General features: G+C 39.9%; 1 protein-coding gene across 1 annotated transcript in view; it reads left to right on the forward strand.

Moving 5' to 3' along the window:
* The window catches only part of LOC104960538 (myomesin-3-like), a gene marked incomplete at its 3' end in the record, with an annotated part of 16,367 nt that extends 13,578 nt beyond the window's left edge, over positions 1-2,789 (forward strand). Inside the window, exons 8-11 of the mRNA XM_010788618.1 lie at positions 1,044-1,200; positions 1,956-2,062; positions 2,335-2,379; positions 2,603-2,789. Coding sequence (XP_010786920.1) covers positions 1,044-1,200; positions 1,956-2,062; positions 2,335-2,379; positions 2,603-2,789 — 496 coding nt within the window. The remainder of the gene's footprint in view (positions 1-1,043; positions 1,201-1,955; positions 2,063-2,334; positions 2,380-2,602) is intronic.
* Between the last annotated feature and the right edge of the window lie 1,509 nt (positions 2,790-4,298).

Raw genomic sequence — 4,298 nt, forward strand, 5'->3', positions numbered from 1 at the left:
TGTGTGTGTGTGTGTGCGTGTGTGTGTGTGTGTGTGTGTGTGTGTGTGTGTGTGTGTGTGTGTGTGTGTGTGTGTGTGTGTGTGTGTGTGTGTGTGTGTGTGTGTTTCGAGGGTTGCTAAATGTTTTGTGCGTGTGTGTTTATGTTGACAAGGAGGTTTAATAACTGTGTGCTACACAAAACGTGCATTCGGTTTCATTTTCATCGCCGTTTGTAGTAGAGTTAGCAGGGTGTTTTCATTTTAACTCTCGTCCCAAATTCGTCCCAAAATTATTTTTTATCCTCCCCGACACTATTTTTTTCAACGACGGGACGTCCTTAAGCTCGAGCCCTGCCCCTCTCTCTCACTGTCAAAGTGAACCTGTACTGTAAAAACGACACTGCGCATGCTCAGAATATTTTTCTATTCAATGTGTACGGCAAAAAAATAATCACCACTGTGCTGGCATACCTACCAAACGTCATCTCATAATTCAGAGAGCTGATTGGCTGTAAGTACGTGTGCCGCGAAAATAGTATATAGTTGTTTGTAAAGAGACGAGAGAGAGCAGCGTATTGCGATTAAAATCAGTAAAACGGAAAGAAAATGAATGAAGTTGAAGTTGTTACTTCAGCTTTGGTAAGTCATCTTTTGTTGATCTTCTGTGTTTTGCCTATAGGCTATTGCTCTGCTGGATCGATTGATATTGTGACCTTGAAGCTTATATATACACATCTAAGTTGTTCGTGCCCCACCACTTTTGTACATATAACAACGCCACTGTTTATATGTATCGGACAAACGTAGAGTGATTTGAATCTAATCACGTAACTCTTTGCAAGGAAGCAAATTTCCCAAAATGTCAAACTATAAACTTCCTAGGTCCATCCGAACATTGAGAAAATTGGTTTTAACCAGAGGAGCTGTAGCAAAGAGACATTTACATCATAGATAATTGTAAACAAAATGCAACCATTGGAATCTTTTTATCAAAAATATATTCAAAATAGGAATCAGATTTTGTTCACAATGCAGCCATATTCACCCACCCTTTCATCCGTTAGGTGCACAAAACATCGAGATTGGAGTGGACGACGATGGTTTCATATTTCTGGGCTACGAGGCTGAGGGGACGGACGAGGAGAGCAAGTTTCTGTGGAACAAAAACTACACCGAGCCCATTGATGCCCAAAGAGCTCAGGCAGAAAACACGAAGTGCGGGTAAGGCAGACGTGCAGCATGGACTGTACGTCTTTGCTTGTTTCAATCCAAAACACCTTTGGCAGTAGGCAAGAACAATAGAGGATGTTTAGAAGAGCTCATTCAAGTTGTCAGAAATGATTTTTACCCTGCAACAAGGAATACCTTGACTTTTTCAGATTTTGTAGATATTTGTAAACAGAGTTGGGATAATGTTTTGCATGTCACAAGTACAGTATGTCTCAAGTCTTTGCATCAAGTCCCAAGACAAGACTAAAAAGTCACAAGTCCTAAACATTGAGTAAAGAGTCCTAAAACAACATCGAAAATGTGTCTGTCGTTTTCAAGTCTTTGGTGTTAAAGTCCAAGTGAAGTTGCAATAAAGTAATATTTGTCTAAAGTCATCAAATGTGTAACTCTAGTCTGAAAACACCTTAGGTTTTTAAATTCAAAATGAACCAGATCAATTGAATTTGCTCTGTAAAGCACTTTTTTAAAACTGTGTGACCCCAACTAAAGGCCTGTCTCTTTTAAGTTTCCCATTTCTTAGTTTTAGGGAAGCACGCCTGCCTACTGCCTTGCTTATTGACTTATTGTTAAACAATACCTCAACATTTTAGCCGGATGAAAGAAATAAGGATAACTCTATTGGGACAGAAAGACAGCTGTTATCACATACCAGCACCTAAGTCACATGGTGCTGAGGACTGACACATAAACAAGAATCCCAAGCTCCTCCATAGACCCCTGAGTCTGTTCTTCAATGTGTCCCTCAGGTCTGTCCTCACCTTCTCAGACCCCTCTGAGGAGGATCTGGGTCTCTACACCGTGGAGACCAGCGACAACCCAGACCTGTCGTCCAGCTACGACTTCACGGCTGAAGGTAAACTATTGGAGAGTAGAAGGTTAAACCGTCTTGTCTAATTCTCAACTTTTCCTCAGGCACATCGACAACAACAGTTCAGCTTGTGGCAGCATGAAGAGCATTGGACTTTTAATTTTAAGGGTTATCAAGTTTTCCCCTCAAGCAAATAATTATGCCTCTCACAGCCACTTCCACAAGGTCACTGGTTTAACAAAGCGTAGCGATCTCAATCAACGTTCAGCTCCCGTCAACATTTAATTAACCTTCAGCTGCTGTTTTATTCTCTGCAGACCTTGAGAGACTCAAAGAACTCAGCTGGCAAGTCAGAAATCCACGTACGTACCAAAGACATTGCACTGTTTCACAGAGAATGATGATCCGCTGATGTGTAAAATACATATATTTAATTTTAAAGGTAGATCTTAAGCTGGTATCAGAGTCATTTTCTTCATTAAACTTGATACATGTAAAGGTTGACATGTAAATAGAGCTAATTCGAACACATGGTGTACATACAAAGCTAGAGCACGTCCTGTGATGTTTTGTGTTTGCTGACAGTGATAGATCTGAAGTCGGGCTGGCAGGTGGAGGTTTCTGAGAAAGGTGAAGTCCGTCTCTGGCTTCAGACTGAGAGCCTGAGTGATGAGGCTGAGCTGCGTCTCATCTTCAACGATAAAGAAATCAGCAGCTCTCCGGTAGGAAACGCTGTGTCGGTGTTCCTGAGCATGAATCTAACCTCGTCAGGGTTAGGATTTGATATCCACAGTTCTTTAAAACAAATCGTACTTTAAAGTATTTTGGGATAAAGACACAGTTATGCTTATATTCTAGTGTTTCTTTTCTTCAATGAGAAAATGGCAGAATCCTTTACCAGTAGTTTTTTGGATCAAGATATGATTGATATTTAAAACTATTGTACAAGATGTATGTGAGGCCCATCCTGCCTCGCTAAACCATAACTTAAGCAAATCTTGTCACCACTGCAAAAGGGTTAAAGTTTGCGAGAGATACTTAAAGGTGGAGTATGTAATTTTGGAGAAACCAGCTCGAGTGCGTTAGAATTTGAAAGTACACAACCGGAAAAAATCTGCCTCTTCCTTCAGACTTCCTTACAGAGCCCCTCCTCCAACACACACGAACGCGCACATGACCAATGAGGGCACGAGATAAGTTTGTGCACAGATGGAAGGCTGACAGGCAGGTAGGCCATCCAGTTACTTTAGCCGGGCCGGCTCAGATGATTGGTCGTGCTTTTTACAGCGCTACGGCTTCCACTGATGACATTTTTTAATGTATTTATTGTCAAAGCACTTAATACTGTATATTCATTGCTATCGGGATGTTAAGAGCATTCCATGGAATATAACAAAAGGTGTTTCTGAAATAAATGTCATACCCCACCTTTAAGTTAGGTTAAAGAGATTTACGTGGCGTTAAACACTGGTTCTTACATTTCCCATGACTGTGAGTTGTTAGCAGTTCCAGAAACTTGAAATGTTCTGGTAATCTTCTCAGATGGTTGTATTAACATAAATCTTTCAGGTTCAAAGAGTTCCAACTCTCCAACATATGTAAAAACAAAAACAAAGATGTCCCCAAAAAATAAACACAGAGATATATTTCGTGTCACATAACTCATTTGTTCCTTTTTACTTAATGATTAAGCATCTTACAACCCCTCAAGTTTCTTTTGTTGTGATCTTTTTATAAATGACAGCTATTTGAATGTCAGTGCTTCCTCCACCGTAATAAAATGAAATTCAGTCTGAAAACCTTCCCTTTTTGAAGGTTTAAATATGTAATTAAATATCCAGTCAGCTATTTAATGTGCAGCTCTGAAGTCTGTCTATTTAGTGTTGAAAGCATTTCAATCACAGATGTTCTGCAACTTTACCAAGGTACATTAAATTAGTGTGCACCTGCATGCAGCTGCGATTCTGACAAGTCACTATGAATCAAAAACAGCAATTAGTGTTGTGATAGGTGTGCACGGCAGCACAAAGGTCTGGAGACTGAGCTAATAAACAAAGTCTGTGAGACTTGAGGAGCAACTGAGCTTAATGTGGAAAGGAGCAACATCTGGTACAAGTGTCCATTTTGGTTAGATGCCCAAAATGTAAAGGTGGACAGCTTTCTTATTTCGGTAGTAAACTGTAAGGTAAGGTACGTTTATTTATATAGCACATTTCAGACGCAGAGGCAATTCAAAGTGCTTTACATGATTATTACACAATAAATAAACATAATGGAATAA

This window comes from Notothenia coriiceps, unplaced genomic scaffold (genome assembly GCF_000735185.1).
Source record: "Notothenia coriiceps isolate Sejong01 unplaced genomic scaffold, NC01 NC01_scaffold00001407, whole genome shotgun sequence".
NCBI lineage: Eukaryota > Metazoa > Chordata > Actinopteri > Perciformes > Nototheniidae > Notothenia > Notothenia coriiceps.